This window comes from Pygocentrus nattereri, chromosome 7 (assembly GCF_015220715.1).
Source record: "Pygocentrus nattereri isolate fPygNat1 chromosome 7, fPygNat1.pri, whole genome shotgun sequence".
NCBI classification, from domain to species: Eukaryota; Metazoa; Chordata; class Actinopteri; order Characiformes; family Serrasalmidae; genus Pygocentrus; species Pygocentrus nattereri.
The window spans coordinates 25,250,064-25,269,590 of record NC_051217.1 but is presented as its reverse complement, the minus strand read 5'-3'; the positions used below and the strand labels follow the sequence as shown (position 1 = coordinate 25,269,590).

The window sequence follows — 19,527 nt, the reverse complement described above, 5'->3', positions numbered from 1 at the left end:
ATTTCTAGACCTTACTCTGATCTAAGACATCAGTGTGCTGTTCACATGACCGCTTGAATAATCAGATATAATCAGAAATCCGATGATGGTTATTGAGTGCGTGTAAACGCACTAACTGTTACTTTTCAGTAAAGAAAGAAAGATAAACTTACATTTACATGTGTGATAGTTTTCCTATAATTACAGGCAAAGCCTAACTGACAATAAAACAAGTTCATTTGTATTAAAGGGCCCATATTGTGTTTTTCTTGTATTGCTTCTTTTTTTTTTGTTTTTCACAAAAAAATTCTAAACAGGCCACTTTTACATCATAGTTTCTATGTATGGGCTGTATGAAGTGAATCTGTAACAGTGTTTACATACTATGTCAAACTTTTATTTTAAAAAATGAATACTCATTTATTATAAGTCCTACATTTACATAATTTTAAGTCTAATAGTTTTCCTCTAAATAAACCTGAGTAGGCTTTAATTATACTGAAAGCATAACTGGCAATAAAACAAGCCTGTTTGTGTTAAAGGGCCCATGTCCAGCATTTCTCATTTCCCCCCAGGAGGTCCACTTATACAATGTATATGGTATTATTTACATTTACATCAGTTTGGCAGACGCTCTTATCCAGGGTGACTTACAGTTTGATTATTTTACACAGGGAGGTGAAGGTGGTGTTGGGAGTCTTGCCAAAGGACTCCTATTGGTATAGTGTAGGGTGGTTACCCAGGCGGGACACTGAGCCCCAGTCTACAGCGTAGAAGGCAGAGGTGTTACCCACTACACTATATACCATATTGTTATGCTAGTATGGTATTATTTACTACAAACATAATTCATTTTTACATAACTCATTTCCAACTTCCCTATGTCTCAAAGCTAAATAGGCTGTTTTTGTTACTCTGCCTTAAAAGGCCCATATCATGGAAAAACATTCTTCCCTTCCTCAGGTGTTTGATGGTAGAATATAAACATTATTAAAATATCAAAACAAATCCAGTCCACATATGGAAAATAATCTGCAGTATCTGTCTGTATCTATCTGTCAATTCAGCCTACAGCAGTTTAGCTCCACCCACTCACCCTGACATTATGAGTATTATAGTGTGGGCTGAAATCTTGAAGTACAGCCAGTCAGAACAGAGCTTATTTACATATGTCAGTCTTAAAAGGCACAGTAACAAAAACAGCCTGTTTAATCTACAGGATACGTAGAGGTCATTAAATTATGCAAATTATGGCTGTTTTTGATACACATTATAAATGGGCTTTGGGGGGAAAAATTAAATAGAAGAAAAATGTCAGATTTGGCCCCTTAAAGGCTGATATGTAAATGATCTGTGTTCTGATTGGCTGCCCTGTATTTTGCCTCAGTAAACAGTGAATTTTAAACAAGTGGTTTTTGCAGCTTAGTTTCCATATATGCAATGTATGGACTGGGGAGTGAATCTGTAACAATACATCAAACTTTTAATAAAAAAAAAACATAAAAACTGAGTTATTCATAATATGAGTCCTTTAAAATATGCTTACAAGCTGCTGAGTGTCTGCAGATTTGAGAGCCAGTGGGTTTCGTATTGATGTGACGTTTAAGAGGGTTTTTGTGATGCAATGCGTCCTTACCATTCTCCATTTTTCCATTTCTAACAGCCCAGTGATTAAGCTGCAGCTTTTATTCAGTCAGTGATGTATGTAGAACTTCCAAAAGACCTAGAGTGAATTTTTTACCGCATAATTGAAAAAGAAACACACGAACAATCAGTAACAATAACTCTGACCAATCAGCTCTCAGTAGCAGTAACTCTAACCAATCAGCTCTCAATAGCAGTAACGCTAACCAATCAGCTCTCAGTAGCAGTAATGCTAACCAATCAGCTCTCAGTAGCAGTAATGCTAACCAATCAGCTCTCAGTAGTAATTACTCTAACCAATCAGTTCTCAGTAGAAGTAACACTAACCAATCAGTTCTCAGTAGCAGTAACGCTGACCAATAATCTCTCAGTAGCAGTAACGCTAACCAATCAGCTCTCAGTACCAGTAACACTAACCAATCAGCTCTCAGTAGCAGTAACGCTAACCACTCAGCTCTCAGTGACAGTAACGCTAACCAATCAGCTCTCAGTAGCAGTAACGCTGACCAATAATCTCTCAGTAGCAGTAACGCTAACCAATCAGCTCTCAGTACCAGTAACACTAACCAATCAGCTCTCAGTAGCAGTAACGCTAACCACTCAGCTCTCAGTGACAGTAACGCTAACCAATCAGCACTCAGTAGCAGTAACACTAACCAATCAGCTCTCAGTAACAGTAACGCTGACCAATCAGCTCTCAGTAGCAGTAACACTAACCAATCAGCTCTCAGTAGCCGTAACACTAACCAATCAGCTCTCAGTAGCAGTAATGTTAAGCAATCAGTTCTCAGTAGCAGTAACGCTGATCAATGAGCTCTCTGTAACAGTAACGCTGGCCAATCAGCTCTCAGTAGCCATAACACTAACCAATCAGCTCTCATTACCAGTAATGCTAACCAATCAGCTCTCAGTGACAGTAACGCTAACCAATCAGCCCTCAGTGACAGTAACGCTAACCAATCAGCCCTCAGTAACAGTTACGCTAACCAATCAGCCCTCAGTAGCAGTAACGCTAACCAATCAGCACTCAGTAGCAGGAACACTAACCAATCGTCTCTCAGTAGCAGTAACACTGACCAATCAGCTCTCAGTACCAGTAATGCTGACCAAGCAGCTCTCAGTAGCAGTAATACTATCCATTCAGCTCTCAGTAGCAGTAACACTAACCAATCAGCACTCAGTAGCAGGAACGCTAACCAATCAGCTCTCAGTAGCAGTAACACTAACCAATCAGCTCTCAGTAGCCGTGACACTAACCAATCAGCTCTCAGTACCAGTAATGCTGACCAAGCAGCTCTCAGTAGCAGTAACGCTAACCAATCAGCTCTCAGTACTAGTAATGCTAACCAATCAGCTCTCAGTATTAGTTACTCTAACCATTCAGCTCTCAGTAGCAGTAATGTTAACCAATCAGCTCTCAGTTGCCGTAACACTAACCAGTCAGCTCTCAGTAGCAGAAACACTAACCAATCAGCTCTCAGTAGCCATAACACTAACCAATCAGCTCTCAGTAGGAGTAACCACTCCACTCTCAGTGACAGTAACGCTAACCAATCAGCTCTCAGTGACAGTAACGCTAACCAATCAGCTCTCAGTGACAGTAATGCTAACCAATCAGCTCTCAGTGACAGTTACGCTAACCAATCAGCTCTCAGTGACAGTAACGCTAACCAATCAGCCCTCAGTAACAGTTACGCTAACCAATCAGTTCTCAGTGACAGTAACGCTAACCAATCAGCTCTCAGTGACAGTAATGCTAACCAATCAGCTCTCAGTAGCAGTAACCACTCCACTCTCAGTGACAGTACCGCTAACCAATCAGCCCTCAGTAGCAGTAATGCTAACCAATCAGCACTCAGTAGCAGGAACACTAACCAATCGTCTCTCAGTGACAGTAACGCTAGCCAATCAGCTCTCAGTTAAGCTAAAGTTGATGAGCCACACCATGAAGGTATAGGAAAGAGTTGTTGAAGCAAGGCTAAGGCGAGAGGTTCAGATCAGTGAGCAGCAGTTTGGTTTCGTGCCCAGAAAGAGTACCACAGATGCAATTTTTGCGTTGAGAGTGTTGGTAGAGAAGTACAGAAAAGGTCAGAAGGAGCTACATTGTTTCTTTGTGGATCTAGAGAAGGCATATGATAGGGGGCCAAGAGAGGAACTGTGGTACTGTATGAGGAAGTCAGGTGTAGCTGAAAAGTATGTTAGGGTGGTGCAGGACATGTATGAGGATAGTGAGACAGTGGTGAGGTGTGCAGTTGGAGTGACAAATGGTTTCAAGGTGAAGGTAGGGTTACATCAGGGATCAGCTTTGAGCCCCTTCTTGTTTGCAATGGTGATGGACAGGTTGACAGATGAGGTCAGGCAGGAGGCTCCATGGACCATGATGTTTGCAGATGACATTGTAATCTGTGGTGAGAGTAGAGAGCAGATGGAAGAGAATCTGGAGAGGTGGAGGTTTGCACTGGAGAGGAGAGGAATGAAGGTCAGTAGAGATAAGATGGAATACATGTGTGTTTAAACTAGAGGGAGGCAGGTGGAAAGGTGAAGATGCAAGGAGTAGAGGTGGTAAAGGTGGATGACTTCAAATATCTTGGGTCAACCATCCAGAGCAATGGACAGTGTAGAAAAGAGGTGAAGAAGAGGGTGCAGGCAGGATGGAGTGGGTAGAGAAGGGTGTCAGGGCTGATGTGTGACAGAAGGATAGCAACAAGAGTGAAAGGGAAGGTTTACAAGACAGTAGTGCGTCCTGCTATGATATATGGTTTGGAGACTGTGGCTCTGTCTAAAAGACAGGAGGCTGAGCTGGAGGTGGCGGAGATGAAGATGCTGAGATTTTTGTTGGGAGTGACAAGGCTGGACAAGATTAGAAATTAGCAGATCAGAGGGACAGTGAAGGTGGAGCAGTTTGGAGATAAAGCCAGAGAGGCCAGGTTGAGATGTTTTGGACATGTGTTGAGGAGGAATAGTGGATATATTGGTCAAAGAATGTTGGAGATGGAGCTGCCGGGTAGAAGGAGAAGAGGTAGACCTCAGAGAAGGTTTATGGGTGTAGTTAAGGTGGACATGGAGATGGTTGGTGTGAAAGTAGAGGAGGCAATGCATAGGGCAAGATGGAGGCAGATGATCCGCTGTGGCAACCCCTAAAGGGAGCAGCCGAAAGAAGAAGAAGTGTCGCTGCTGGACTGACAATAGTCCACCAACCAAAAATACCCAGCCAACAGCGTCCTGTGGGCAGCGTCCTGTGGGCAGCGTCCTGTGGGCAGTGTCCTGTGACCACTGATGAAGGACTGGAGGATGACCAACACAAACTGTGCAGCAGCAGATGAGCTATCATCTCTGACTTTACATCTACAAGGTGGACCGACAAGATAGGAGTCTCTAATAGAGTGGACAGTGAGTGGATACAGTGTTTAAAAACTCCAGCAGCACTGCTGTGTCTGATCCACTCAGACCAGCACTTTTCTGTTATTACTTTAATAACTGATCGTGATAATTAGTCGTCCATACCAGCAGGACAGTATTCTGTCTGATCCGGACGGAATTAAAAACTGAGTTGTTTGTGAGAAACAGAATCACACATCAGCAAATCCATCAGTGAGTGAATCAGTTCTGATATTAATACACAGAAAAATAAAATAAACCCCCAAAACACAGTAAGAAGGACGACATCAGCTTCCTATCTGCAAGCTTCTTGTTCGAGTTTTCCCGTTCCACCTTAAATGGTACAGTAGTCAAATTCAAACAAGAAGATGTAAAATAAGAAGGTAACTTCAGCTTTGTGTAACAAGGTGCCGACGTTAATCTATGATGAATATCTACACGGTTTAAGGAATGTTGTAACTCACCGCTACAAAGCTTTAACCATCACTGTAAATAAATAACTACTGCATAAAGTTCAGACTCTGAATAGACAATTTATGAAACCAGCTTCCTATAAAACCAGAGGAAAAACAACCACATCAGCAGGTTCTCTGGGCCATGTTGACCACACGACCATATATAACCATAAACATCACACAGGCGTGAGCGTGGATCACTGCATTCCCTCCATTATATAATCCCATCCCACTTTCTGAGAGTGATATTCCTGAAATAGTGGAATTCTGGACAGTATCTTTCTCAAAATGGCGCTCTGTAATGGCGCTGAATGCAGTCCAGCAGCGATGGTGACCTCCCCAATATGGCGGCGCCATTTGAGGTAACACTTCACATGCGCTCTGCTGCATAACCGTGCTATAAACATGTTATAGCAGATGTCATAAACTGTCATATAACATCTGATGTGTTTATATCAGGGTGTCAGATTTACAGTTCAAGAAGTGTTACTATGTCATACTGCTGTCCTATAGAACCTTTTTGAAAATGGGCTGTCCTGTATACAAGCTTGACATGGTGTCTATAGAAAAACCCTTATCAAAAAGGTTCTGTTTAGAACCACATACAGCACATTCTTCATCAACCTGAAGAACTGCTTCACCATGCAGAGAACCATTTATGCATGCACATGCTTTTCTGAGTGTTCATGGTTCTATTTAGAAAAAATAGAAAAAAAGATGGTTCTTTAAGGGTTCTTTAATAGAGAGAAGTTCTATACAGAACCAAAAACCCTTTGCATGATGAAAGTGTTCTTTGCATGGTGCAGTGGTTCATCAGATTGATGGACAATGTGCTGTAAATGGTTCTATATAGAACCTTTTTGAAAATGAGTTCTACTGTATACAAGCTTGACATGGTCCATCCATCCATCCATCCATCCATCCATCCATCATCTTCCGCTTCTCCGGGGTTCGGGTCGCGGGGGCAGCATCCTGAGCAATGAAGCCCAGACCTCCCTTTCCCCAGCCACTTCCACTAGCTCCCTGGGAGGGATTCCGAGTCGCTCCCAGGCCAGCTGGGCGATATAGTCACGCCAGCGTGTCCTGGGTCTTCCCCGGGGTCTCCTCCCCGGTGGACTTGCCTGTGACACCTCCCACCTCCGGCCGGGCCCAGCCCGAAGGAGCTACATGAGTCCCCCCTCCCATCGACCCACCACCGATGGGAGGGGCAGTAGTAGGGGTGCGGTGCATTGTGGATCGGGCAGTGTCCGAAGGCGTGGGCCTTGGCGTTCTGATCCTCGGTTGCTGAAACTGGCTTTTGGAGCTTGACATGGTGTCTATACAAAAACCCTTATCAAAAAGGTTCTGTGTAGAACCACATACTGTATATCTATGGGCGCCTTCCGGGATCGCCATCCAGGGATGGTTGCATCTCGTTCTAACGAGATTTATTACATTCGAATGAATCTCCCTGTGGAATAAAGGAAACACAGTGGTGGGTTTTATTAACTTTTTCAGTGAAATACGTCCCTCTACCGTCTACAGTTACAGGGAAAGCTCTGGGTGAGTGATCAGAAACTATTCCAACTATTTTTCCAATCGCCTCTGTCCATTGGGGACTTGCTCGCGGGCGCCCCCTGGTGTCCCGCAGTCATCCAGCGCGCCTCTCTGGCTGCAGTTCCACTCCGCGACCGCTTGGGGCCGCTGCTGGACCGAGCGGCAGCGGCGAGCGGAAGCCTCGCCTGAAGCCGGAAGACTGAAGTGGGCGCTGGGTGCTGGTCCCGGTTGTGTTTATGTCCTCGTTTTATTCGGATTTATTACATTTAAAAACTCTTTTTAAGAATAACCGCTGCTTAAACATGCGCATCTGACCCCTGGGCCGGGATGGCGAGAGCGGCTGGAGACATCATTCATTTAAACGTCGGAGGGAAAAGGCGAGTTTCGCTCATTAACACGTCCTCTCTGTGTTTTCCTGACTGTCAGGGACTGTTTTCACTTTTTAACAGGCTTTTCACCCTTTAAACACTCTTAATAACTCACAGCCTGGTCCTAAAGACGGTTATTAGACCAGCTGTGAGCTGCAGTGTGAGTCTCAGGTCAGTTTTGATTCGATATTGGTCTGTAGCGTTATCGTCGATACGATTCTCGGTAATAATCAGACCTGCCCGATGGTGGACAGTTACTAAGTAAATGTAATTAGTTTCTGTACTTAAATAGTTTTTTCGTGTATCTGTACTGAAGTTTCTCCGTTCTGGGTGACTTTTTACTTTCACTCCACTACATTTCAAAGTCTAATATCTGACTTTTTCCTTCACTACATTTTGAGAAATCTGTTGTTCCTTTTGGTTTCTATGTGTATAAAAACGTAACATGTCAAAACGAAAGAAGCGCAAAGCAAGAGCACCAAGGGCACAGCGGTCACTTTGTTTAGAGCTTGTTTTGCCCTGTTGGTCATACCGACCCAGTGCAGCACACGGTTCAACGTCAGAGCAGCAGCGTAAAAGTTTGGGAGAGTCTGTTCAACATAAATGATGAACTAACCTAACTTTGTGTAAATGGAGCACAATATAGAAATATGTCCACATATATTAGATATGCACATATCGTGAGACTGACGCGTCTTTTTTATGAATTTATACAAACACCATTTCATTTTATAGTAAATTAGTTTGGGCTGGTTTATGTTTATGAACAGAGACCTACAGATCAATATAGTAAAGGAAACTCATTTGTGATCCTGAGTTTAAAGCTAGTTTATATTAAACTTAAACTAAGTTTAGGAAAAGTTGTAAATAAATCTTAAACTGAAACTGCTTGTGTCTAATAAGTGATTTCAGAGCCACTCGGTTCTCCCTGATGGAAACTGTTCGCCTTCAGTGTTTTGTGCTTATGATCATTTTAATAGACAAGCAAAATATTAACATACTGCGTTGTTCTTACTAACGGGAAGTGACGAACCGTTGCTATGACAACACGCATCATAGCAAGCCCAACTCTGAAGGCGTTCTCAAACAGATTTCTTTCAGAAACGCTAAGAAATTAAAAACGTTAGTAAGGACAACACGGAATCACATTTATACGCCATTTCTGCTGCCGCCACCACCACAGCCGCTGTCGCGTCGCCATCCGACAATTATCTGGAATTTTCCTAACGCGAGAAGCTCCTCCCTTTCCGTCTCCTGTTGGCTTGTGGGACAGCAGTGTCCATCATTACTGTACTCAGTGCTCCGACTGCGCCCGTCTTGCAGGGTGGAGCTGTGCGACAGGGCGGAACTCTCCTCCTATATTTCAGAACGTTCTCTTTAATGCAAAGTGATCCACATGTTATTAATATTATCAGAAACTGTGAACATAATGATTTAAACATAATAACTCACTCACTGCGCTGCACCGAATCCAGTTAGACAGTAATAATTATAATAATTATACTCTAATACTCATATTGGGACGTAATTTATCAGGATAACAATAAATATGTGATGATATATAGAGCCCCGCTAGTGACATCCTGTAGAATTAAAAATAATGCGTGGCCACACCTTATTAACGTTTGGGAACGAGATCCTAAGTTGTGGCCACGACTTAGTAAGGCATGGGAATGAGATGATTAAGTGAGGAAAAATGAGCTGTGCACTCTTTAAAAAGACGGTTCTTCAAGGGGTCTTTAGTAAAGGGAATGGTTCTATAATGAACCATGAACACTCAAAGAACCCTTTGCATGATTAAAGGGTTCTTTGCATCATGAAGCGTTCGTCAAATTGATGGAGAATGTGCTGTAGATGGTTCTATATCGAGCCTTTTTGAAAAAGGTTCTGTATAGCCAACAAAAGGGTTCTGCTATTTTTACAATGTCAAGATCGTATATATTAGAAAAACCCTTTTTGGTGCTACATAGAACCAACACTTTCTCCATCCATCCGAAGGACCATTTAACCATGGAAAGAGCACTTTAATTATGCACTGGGTTCTTTGAGTGTCCTAGATGGAACCATTTTCTTTAAATTACCATGTTTTTTAAATGAGTAGTTTCTCTAGCAGGACCAGTCCACCTTAAAGAGTTATAAATTTAATTAATCTCATCTTATCTATCCCCCAGGTTCAGCACCTCCAAGCAGACTCTGACATGGGTTCCAGACTCCTTTTTCTCAAGGTTGGTGCTTCACTCAGCAGGAAGGGGGTGCTATGGTATCACAGGTGGTTGCTAGGGAGCTGCTGTGGTATCCCAAGTGGTTGCTGGGGGGGGGGGGGGCTGCTATGGAATCCCAGGTGGTTGATAGAGGGGGGTGCTGTGGTATCCCAGGTGGTACCTAGAGGTTTGCTATGGAATCCCAGGTGGTTGCTATGGTATCCCAGAGGTCACTAGAGGGGGTGCTATGGTATCCCAGGTGGTACCTAGAGGGTTGCTATGGCATCCCAGGTGGTTGCTTGGGCGTTGCTATGGTATCCCAGGAGGTTGCTAGGGGGCTGCTATAGTATCCCCGGTGGTCGATAGAGGGGGTGCTGTGGTATCCCAGGTGGTACCTAGAGGTTTGCTATGGAATCCCAGGTGGTTGCTTGGGGGTTGCTATGGAATCCCAGGTGGTTGCTTGGGGGTTGCTATGGTATCCCAGATGGTCACTAGAGGGGGTGCTATGGTATCCCAGGTGGTACCTAGAGGGTTGCTATGGTATCCCAGGTGGTTGCTTGGGGGTTGCTATGGTATCTCAGATGGTCACTAGAAGGGGTGCTATGGAATCCCAGGTGGTTACTTGGGGGGGGGGTGCTATGGTATCCCAGGTAGAAAGCAGATTTTTTTTGTCTTGAACTAAACTCTTAAAAAGATGGTACTTCAGTGGTTCTTTAGTAAAGAAAATGTTCTATCACTTTGCATGATCAAAGGCTTCTTTGTGTGGTGAAAGGGTTCTTCAGATTGATGGAGAATGTGTATGAACATACGGTAGACATTTCTGTGTAGAGCCTTTTTGAAAAAAGGGTTCAATATAGCACCAAAAAGGGTTCTTCTGTTGTAACAAGCCTGACATTGTAACAGTAGAAGAACCCTTTTTGATGCTATAGAAAACCCAAAAAGGTTCTATATAGAACCAACAACAGCACATTCTCCATCAATCTGAAGAATGCTTTCATGATGCAAAGGACTCTTTGAGTGTTCCTGGTTCTATATAGAACCATTTCTTTGCTAAAGAACCCTTCAAGCACAGTCTTTTTGTGTATAAATGTAGTTGCCGGTGTCTCACCACTAGGCGGGGCTGAATGACAAGACTACAGGTCCTGGGTGTCTATTAAATTGTACTCGTAAGTGAAGTTTTTACTTGTTGTTCTGATATTTTCTTTTTTGTTTAGTCTCTTGAGTGGACGGATATCCACGTTAAAAGATGAAACGGGCGCGGTGAGAGTGTTTCATTTCCTCTTTTCTCATATCTAGAACGTTGGTTTCATTGTCCTTGCACGTGTATTTTTGACAGTGTTGTTATTATAATTTTCCTGCTGTATTTCTGCTTTTAGATCTTCATAGATCGAGATCCGTCTCTGTTTGCCCCCATTCTGAACTTTCTGCGCACTAAGGAACTGCATCCCAGGTAACTAACAGATATGTTGCTGCTCATTTTTAATATTTTGACAGAATTTGAAAGTACCAGCTGCTCTTTACTTTGTATTACCATTTCATGATGAACAAACCTATAGAAATGCTTCAAAACTACTTGGAAAAACGTCTGGTTCCATTAACTCCCATTCAAAGTTAAGAAGGTTTTTACCTCTCCTTTAAAGTTACCTTTTTGTGGAGGTTTTGCACCGACAGTGACAATTATATGATAATATTACTTATATGGAGGCATAATGTGCTTATACACTATATGGAGAAAAGTATTGGGACACCTACACATCACACCCACAGGAGCTTCAATGAATCCCATTCTAAACCCATAGGCATTAATATGGGGTGGGTCCCCCTTTGCAGCTCTAACAGCTTCCACTCTCCGTTCATCCAGAAGAGCATTTGTCAGGTCAGACCCTGATGTTGGATGAGAAGGTCTGACTCACAGTCTCCATCCTAGTTCATCCTAAAGGTGTTGGATGGGGTTGAGGTCAGGACTCTGTGAGGGTCAGTCAAGTTCTTCCACACCAAACTCACCCAGCCTGACTTCATGGAGCAGCTTTGTGCACTGGGGCTCAGTCATGCTGGAACAGAAAGGTTCTTCCCCAAACTGTTCCCACAAAGTTGGGAGCAGGAAATTGTCCAAAATGTCTGGTTCGGCTGAAGCTTTAAGATTCCCTTCACTGGAACAAGGGTTCTAGACCAACCCTTGAAAAACAGCCCCCATATTATCATCCCACCTCCACCAAACTTTACAGCTGGCAAAATGCAGTCAGGCATTTAACGTTCTCCTGTCATTCGCCAAACCCAGATTCGTCCATCAGACTGACATGGTTCCATTGCTCCGGAGTCCAGTGGTGGCGCTTTACTCATCAGTATGACCCATTCTACTGTAGTGTTTGTCTGTCAGGTCTGTAAGGCTGTGTGCTTAATGTGATCCACCTGTTATCAATAGGTGTGGCTGAAACACCTGAACTCCATAGTTAGGGAGGGTGTCCCAATATTTTTGTCTTTAATTGCTTTAATGTCAAAGTTCAAAGTAACCAGTAACTATTATTGTCTTTTCTGTACTGTAAACAAGTATGTAAATAATAATAAATTAGATTTGTATAGCATGTTTTAGTATTTGCTATTGATTCATCTCCCTGAACGTTTTCCTGAAAGGACATATTTACACAGTCCTGCTCGTAGACGTAGAGTAGCATCACTGAGGATGAGTGTTGCTCTTTGAGGTGAGAATCTGATCATTAAATATTTAACGACTGTAATAAATGTGTCTGTACTGTTGCAGGTCTATAGATGTGCATTTATTGATGCATGAAGCTGAGTTCTATGGAATCACTCCATTAGGTAAGACAGATTAGAAAGGTTGTAGAAAGTGTTTCACAGCAACATACTGACCTTATTGAACAAATCGGATATCGGCCAGACACCTTTGATACCGTCTCTCAGCCGCAGCAGCTCTTCTGTTGAAGCATTTTATTCCAAAATGTGGTAAACATCAAAAAAAGCTCATACAGGTAATAATTATGAATGACCACATAACAGTCAAACTTCTTTGTTTAAGGAAATTAAATAATCAGGTGGAAAATCTGCCTGTGGTCAGCTCCCTAGTGGGGCAGCCATCTAAGTGTTGGCCCTCAGGAGATCACGAGTTCGATCCCTGGAGATGCTACAGGCGTTCGTCACTGGGGGTACAAGAGAGCAGTTGTCCTCTCTCTCTCTCTCTGGGTGGGTAGGATGCCCCCCACTCCCCCCATCACCCAGTGATGTCGCACAAGCGGCAGTTTGAAAAGATGTTTTTCACAGAACTCAGGGGAAGCCTGTGTTGGCCTTCACCCTCCTAGCGCTGGTGGGATCATGTAACTGGGGGAGTCAGTACTAGATGGTGGGTGGAATTGGAGACGACTAAATTGGGGAAAACTATAAAATAAATCAATAAATAAACAGTTCTGCCTGTGCTGCTGTGTGTCAGAATAAAAGCAGTGCAGGAACTTTCTTCTGTACTGCATTAGCTGTTTCAATCTGTTTAATACGTTTGCATTATTATCAATTTCATGATCAGGGTATAAAGTTATAGTTAAAATAATTTCATTTATGTGGTTAAATGTGAAGTGATTAATAAGGGTGCTTCATTTTAAAAATCCTCAAAATAATTTACATGGATACCTGTGATACCATAGCTTAGATTTACAAGTTTATTATTGCACTGAAAAGTTTACACTGGAATTATAATTACTGTTTGTTTTGCTGTAGCATTATCCAGAAGCACGTTAATAATACTTTACTTGTTTTTCGTCCTTATTCATTTTTCTTTTGATGACAGCTATGTTTTAGACGCAGTGTGGTATACAGAACTTAAAATTAAAAATCGCTGATATTGGATCGGTACTCTGTATCGGCCGATACCCAGAGTTCAGGTGTCGGCAGAAAAAAATGGGGTCTTTGCATCTCAGCGGAGTGATACAGTATTTGTGAAAAACCTGAGATGTTATGGTGAAATAACAGCACAGTTAGAACGTCTCTCAACCAGTCAGCTCGCGCGGCCAGAACTCACTGTTGTATAAAATATCTTAATTACTCCAAATATTAACTTTAAAACTGGCCCCAATGTCGACAGCCAAAAACTGTCCAGGGGCGAGTCCTGTACTGTCCAGACGTGCTAGCTGTGCATGTAATATAATGTTCAAAGTTCTGCTCAGTTGATTGGATTCAGTACTGAAAGTCCCGAGCGTTTACGAGTTTGTGTGTGTTTGTTTTCTCGTCAGTGCGTAAGCTGCAGCTGTGTGATGAATTAGACCGATCGTCATGCGGCACGGTGCTGTTTAATGGCTACCTGCCCCCTCCAGGTGAGCGGTCACTCTGTACAGGAGTTAACACGTAGATGTACTGTACACTGCTGTTCAAAACATCAGTCACATATGCACATATATATATATATATATATATATATATATATATATATATATATATATATATATATATATATATACGTATATATATACGTATATATTTTTCTACATTTTAACTCTGTAGTTCTCCAGTTACAGACTGTAGTCCATCTGTTTCTCTGCATTGTTACCCTGTTCTTCAGTGGTCAGGATCCCCACAGAGCAGGCATCATAGTGGAGGTGTGGTAGTGTGTGTTGTGCTGGTATGAGTGGATAAGACACAGCAGTGCTGCTAGGGGTTTTAAACACCTCAGTGTCGCTGCTGGACTGAGAATAGTCCACCAACCAAAAATATCCAGCCAACAGCGTTCTGTGGGCAGCGTCCTGTGACCATTGATGAAGGATTAGAGGATGACCAACACAAACTGTGCAGCAGATAAGCCATCATCTCTGACTTTACATCTACAAGGTGGACCAACAAGGTAGGAGCGTCTAAGAGAGTGGACAGTGTTTAAAACTCCAGCAGCACTGCTGTGTCTGATCCACTCAGACCAGCGTAACACACCACTACCACGTTAGTGTTACTGCAGTGCTGAGTACCTGCTCTGTGAGGGTCCATCCATGGGGGTCCTGACCTTTTTTTTTTTTTTTTTTAAACCACGCCCCTTAGGGGCTGCTTAGTGCATTGACCTCAGCAGAGCACAGTATTGGTTTGTGGAATTGGTTTGGATTTGAAAAGGTAGAGATGTAAAGTGTAAATTATGTCGAAACCCAGTTGCAACCAGATGTAGAAGTGCGACGAATCTGTTCCAGCACTTACGACACAAACGCCCAGTGGAAAAGGAGCAATGAGGGAAACAATGCGATGGAAATGAGGGAGTTTTTGGCACGGCTGGGAACGTCGTTACCTCTCAGAGTGTCTCTCCAGCCTGAAACAGTAGACAGGCTTGTGTTCCTTTCAAGAAACCTGTAAAGAACTTTGTGCTTTTACACTTTTCTTAATGTAAGCAGGTTATACTTACACATTATTCAAAGAGAGAATTGCTTGTGAGCTTGAAGGAAGCTACTCGCTATTCTTCTTTTACTAATTATGATGGTTGTTTTATGTTTTAATTATTGTTTTTTTTTTGTTACACACTTTGTTGTGCTTGCTCAGTTTGAGTCCCTTGAAAGGATATTTAAAACTAACCACTATTTGCACAATTTACTACCTGTAGGTGGTGCAGTTACTTCTGCAGTTTTAAATTAAAGTGCAAAAACAAAGAAATTTTGTCTTTTTTAAAAATAAAATAAAAAAACGTAATGGAGAATCGTTAATAATTAAAAAAAAAAAACAATCAAGATTTTCCTTTTTTACGATATCAGCCAGCCCTACCCCGAGAAGAACACTTTGAGCACCCTGCTTTAAACGGGTCTAGTTTTGATTGTTGATGTTTCTTTTGTCAAAACACCAAAATGTGGCTTCAGCCAGAGTGAGTCACATTTTGGGGACAGATTTATTTTCGCTTTCTTGTTCCGTTTCCTATAAAAAGTGAAAGCGAATAACTGGTTTGTGTTTAAGTAACTCAAGTCAGCTTTATTGTCAGTACTACAGTATCTACAGGACATACAGTGAACTGAATCTACATTACTCTCAGACCTCAATACCATTAAATAGACGGTAAACAGGAAAAGTGTGAGTTTAATTAAAATAAACATTAATTGTAGAAATAATAGAATAATAAATAATAATATAAATGTTAGAAGGTCCTGAGATGAACACTGAAGTAACATAAGGCCCATACAGATGAAGGTCTGTGGGTATGAGTAGTGCAGTTAGACTGAGCTTAGAGCAGTTAAGGGGTTTCCTGTGTTTTTCAGTTTACCCAGTGAAGCGCAGGAACAGACACAGCGTGGCGGGTCCCCAGTTTATGGGCGGTCGAGCTGGGACATTAGAGCGAGCGCCCGTCAGACGCAGTAACACCATGCCACCCAACCTGGGCAACACGGGCATGCTGGGTAAAGCTGCTACAGAGGAGAGAGTGACAGGTACCAGATTACGTCTCTCAAATATTCTCTTCTGTATTGTCTGTTGTATCTGTGGAATTCATCACCATTTCCTGTCTGCAGTGTAATCAATACGCCATGCACAATATTTTTAAAATATCTCTAAGATTTTCTGTTTATAATGTTCATGTTGTTTACTCCTCACCATCGCATGGGTAACATAATCAGTGCCTCATGTGAAGTTTGGGTAAAATATCCTCACAGTGTAAATATTTTAGCTTTTATTTATTTATAATTGTTGTTCATTTTTGTGATGGATACAGTTTATATTTTTATCTTATTTGTTTTTTTCAGTATGTTATATACACAGTACTGTGTGAAAGTATTAGGCATGTAAGCAAATTTTAAACCAGTTGACCTCAGCAGTGAGTTCATCACAATATACATTAGAATAAAGTCATATTCATAATTCAAATAAACATAAAAACACTAAAAAGTAACAAGAATTTCTTGGGTCCATATTATAAATATTATTATTATTGCCATTATCATTTATTCATATTCTATAAATTTTGTTTATTCAAATATTTACACTATTTAATTATATTTAATATTTAATTATTTGCTCGTCAATTCTCTTCTTATTTCTTTTCTTTTTTTCAGTGCGTTGCTCTCCCTTTGTCCCCCATAGTGGGACTAATAAAGGATTATCTTATCGTTGCTGTCAGATCAAAACTTCGTTGCTGTCAGATCAAAACTTCCTAACTCCTTTTGACATTCAAAAGTTTATAATTATCTGCCATATTAACACTATTTATTTTATACGTTGTAAATTTTAAATATTACAGAATATTCACCAGAATCATTTTTAGATTTTTCATTCAGAATTGGAAGAATTCTGGGAACAGGAACTAATTAAAGGATAACTAACACATTATAATTATATGTATATATGAATTATTGAAAATATTTATATTTACATATTCCTGGTGTTATTATATATTAACTATTTGAAACCTGGGACGTTAAACCTGACGAGCAGATTAGAATCATTTTAAACATTTATCTGCAAAAAATGTTTATTATTGAAAACATGGATTATAAACTTCTGAACCATGATTTCAACAAGTTTTAAAACCTGTATTTTTATTTATTTATTAATTTTACAAAACATATGTTGTCCATATTCTCTGTCTAGGTGCAAAATATTCTGTTTATATATATATATATATATATATATATATACATACATTTGTTTTTTTTCTTTTTTTTTCAGGTCAAGGTTCAGATCCTGGAATGGTTCGGATCATATGTGGACACCACAACTGGATTGCTGTGGGCTATGCACAGTTTGTGGTCTGTTACAGGTTAGTGTCATCTTCTAATGGCTCTTTACTGCTTATAACCAGAGCGCCATTCCCACATAGTGGAAAATTGAACTTTCACTGAACTTTCATACTTGTTGTTTTTTTTTTTTTTTTTTGTTTTGTTCAAGAAAAAAGTTTGACGTTTGTTTGTATGTCACCGGGGCCAGCACATTTAGGTATATCCACCTGCTCAGTATGCAGCAGTCGAGAGGTTGAAAATTGGTCATGTAGAACTGATACTAGAAAACATGGGATATGATCCACACAGTCACTCTGACAGACTGTAATACACTACAGGAAGCGTAGGGGGCAATGTGCCTGATTTAAAGTCCCTCTCTCTCTGTATTTCAGGGTGAAGGAGTCGACAGGCTGGCAGCAGGTGTTTACGAGTCCCAGGCTGGACTGGCTCATCGACAGGGTGGCACTCAATGCCAAGGTCATGGGTGGGTCTCTGGGAGACAACGACAAGATGGTAGCTGTGGCATCAGGAACTGAGATAATATTATGGGCTATTTGTCCTGATGGCAATGGCAATGAGATCGGTAATTATTAATTTTATATTCTTCTAATGCTGTCAATTAACATTTTTACACACAAGCCGTATTCGGATGGCATTAACCCTATATGGGAAAGGAATATTACCACCAAGAGTCGTAACGAGGGTCATTTCCTCTTTAACTCCTTTAATGGTCAGCACTCACCAGCAAGCCCAAAGTTTTTGTTACACACTTCTATAACCTAAGAATAATGAGCCAGTTTGCATTGAAGTCCCTGTAGATACTGAATAATAAGTGTTAGTATGTAATAAGCCTGGGATTTTAAGGGGTTTTAAGTGCTTTAATTCCCCTATAGATTTCTCATGTGTGTCTATATACTGTATGGACAAAAGTATTGGGACACCCCTCCTTATTACTATTACTTAGTATTAGTTCAGGTGTTTGTCACACCCATTACTGATCTAATCAAATCAAATTTATTTGTATAGCGCTTTTTACAACGGATGTTGTCACAAAGCAGCTTTACAGAATTTCGGAAAAGACAAAGTTTTAACCTGACCTCAACCCTATTGAACCTAACCGCTCATCCAACATCAGGGTCTGACCTCACAAATGCTTTTCTGGATGAATGGAGAGTAGAGGCTGTTGTAGCTGCAAAGGGGAGCCAACTCCATATTAATGCCTATGGATTTAGAATGGGATTCATTGAAGCTCCTGTAGGTGTGACGTGTGTCGTGTTTGCTTCATATCTTTTATTCTAAGATACTTAAAAAGATACTATTTAGATGCTGAAACTGATAGTGTTAGTATTAACTTTAATAATGTCAAGGATTATAATAAAAATAAGACAGACAGGAAATGCGAATGAAGACTGTGGTTTTTAAGTTGACCTGTTTATCGGTAAAGCTGTTCTGTAGACCACACAGCGGCGTAATGGCTGCTGCTGAGTGTGCAGTCCAGTCTGTACAGTCTGTACTTTTAAACAGCGCCGATAGACGAGCTCGGAGGATAACCCTAATCCCCACCCCCCTCCTCTCTGCATGCTGCAGGTGTGTTTAGCCTCAACGTTCCTGTAGAGGCTCTGTTCTTCGTGGGGAATCAGCTGATTGCCACCAGCCACACAGGGAAAGTTGGGGTGTGGAACGCTGTGACCAAACACTGGCAGGTCAGTTTACTCTCTTTCTTTAGCTGAGAATAAATAGCACATACTTAAAGGACCCAAATCATAGAAAAACAATATATATTTGATTTTTTTTTTATTAAGTTTGACTCTGTTTTAGTGTGTAAACACTCCCCAGACCATATAAGGCAACTAGGCTGCAAAAACAACCTGTTATTTTTTTTATTTTTTTGGTGATGTCATGAAAACCAACGCATTTATATCCACCTATTTAGCCTTGAGTCGTTTAGCCCCGCCCACTCACACTGAAGTTATAAGGAGCGTTTCAGCCTGGGTATCTTTTTGAGTAAGCCACGATACAAGGCAGCCAGTCAGACCAGGGCTCAGTTACATATATCAGCCTTAAAGGCAAAGAAACAAAAACAGCCTGTTTAATTGTAAGGGATAAAGATAGGTTGGAAAATGGTCATGTACAAATGGATAATGTCTGTTTCTAGTATATAAATTGCACAAATTTTGTTGAAAAACTGGCCAACCAGCAAAAATACTGTATAATAAAATACACATCACTGCTCTCTGAACAAAACAACGCGTCTCAAATAAGGAAACTTTACAGGACAAGGGAAAACATTCCAACT

General features: G+C 41.2%; 1 protein-coding gene across 1 annotated transcript in view; it reads left to right on the top strand.

Moving 5' to 3' along the window:
* The first annotated feature begins 7,178 nt into the window (after nt 1-7,178).
* shkbp1 (SH3KBP1 binding protein 1) overlaps nt 7,179-19,527 on the top strand; it is a 29,758-nt gene continuing 17,409 nt past the window's right edge. Inside the window, exons 1-10 of the mRNA XM_017681695.2 lie at nt 7,179-7,369; nt 9,532-9,585; nt 10,776-10,821; nt 10,938-11,011; nt 12,320-12,378; nt 13,797-13,877; nt 15,780-15,947; nt 17,182-17,272; nt 17,624-17,814; nt 18,819-18,934. Coding sequence (XP_017537184.1) covers nt 7,320-7,369; nt 9,532-9,585; nt 10,776-10,821; nt 10,938-11,011; nt 12,320-12,378; nt 13,797-13,877; nt 15,780-15,947; nt 17,182-17,272; nt 17,624-17,814; nt 18,819-18,934 — 930 coding nt within the window. The 5' untranslated portion in view covers nt 7,179-7,319. The remainder of the gene's footprint in view (nt 7,370-9,531; nt 9,586-10,775; nt 10,822-10,937; nt 11,012-12,319; nt 12,379-13,796; nt 13,878-15,779; nt 15,948-17,181; nt 17,273-17,623; nt 17,815-18,818; nt 18,935-19,527) is intronic.